This window comes from Laccaria bicolor, genomic scaffold (genome assembly GCF_000143565.1).
Source record: "Laccaria bicolor S238N-H82 LACBIscaffold_22 genomic scaffold, whole genome shotgun sequence".
NCBI lineage: Eukaryota > Fungi > Basidiomycota > Agaricomycetes > Agaricales > Hydnangiaceae > Laccaria > Laccaria bicolor.
Window position 1 is genome coordinate 717,165 of NW_001889893.1, and position 945 is coordinate 718,109.

The following is a 945-nucleotide window of genomic DNA, read 5'->3' on the forward strand; positions in this document are numbered from 1 at the left end:
GAGAGTGGGTCACCAATGAGATTTCGGTTTGGGAGGAAATTGTACAGCAGTCTGCTCTTATTGACCTAATGAGGTATCACAAGAACCNGGTTTTCAGCACATAGAAACCCAGGTGGAGAAAGCCCGGCATCGGGTTTGTCAAGCCCCCCGTCTCCTTGAACATATTGGTGCTGAGGCCGAGCAAGTTTGGGTCGGATTTGTAATTCATTATTTATTAGTTACCAGACAAATTATATATCAAGTCTGCCATGGTCAACCACTGAGGCCTCTTCACCCCAAGCCTTTCCCCAACCTTTTTGTGCCAAAAGTGAGCTAAACAGGCCCGGTCACCCAGCACAGGACAAACACCATGTTGTAAAACATTGCCGGCCAAGGCAACAACCATCCCAGGGTCATAAACAAGGCTAAACCCGAGCCCGGCTAAGTGACACCGGCCTCCTGTGTAGTTTCCGATGGTGAGCAACAAGTCAAAAGACTCCCTATAACCCTTTAGATCTCGGTGATCGATCGTCTCTCGGTTCAGGATGACTGAAAGACCGGTGAAGGGAGTGGCCCAAACGCGAAGAGCAATATTGATAGGATCGTCCAATGCCTCGGCATGATTGGCAAGCTTCTCGAAGGTGGCTAAACCGGACTCAAAAAGATCGGGTTGTATGACAGCATAGATTGCGCCAACAATTGCATTGGCCAATAGGACATTCTGGAGGTAGGTTGAATTGGCAGGTTCCTGAATATCGGCTGACGCGCGCAGTGGATCCTCGGGACCTTCATGTCCTTGAGAAAACCAGCTGGGTGATAAATTTACAATCCCAGTGACCCCTTCATTCTCGGGGTGGTGATCCCGCCAACTCCCATTACTTCTCTTTTTGGGGCTCAAAGAACCTGTGTGATCCCAAATAAATGTCTAGTAAAGTGAGGAAAGTCTAAGGGTGTAATGAAGTGAAA

The 945-nt window shown here is 48.5% G+C and overlaps 1 protein-coding gene across 1 annotated transcript; it reads right to left on the minus strand.

Annotated features, from left to right (window-relative positions):
- Window positions 1-214: 214 nt before the first annotated feature.
- On the minus strand, window positions 215-771 carry LACBIDRAFT_302976 (uncharacterized protein; the record flags this gene model as incomplete). The annotated part of the gene is made up of 2 exons (XM_001883797.1): window positions 215-624; window positions 744-771. The coding sequence occupies 2 exons, from the start codon at window positions 769-771 to the stop codon at window positions 215-217; spliced, it is 438 nt and encodes a 145-aa protein (XP_001883832.1).
- Between the last annotated feature and the right edge of the window lie 174 nt (window positions 772-945).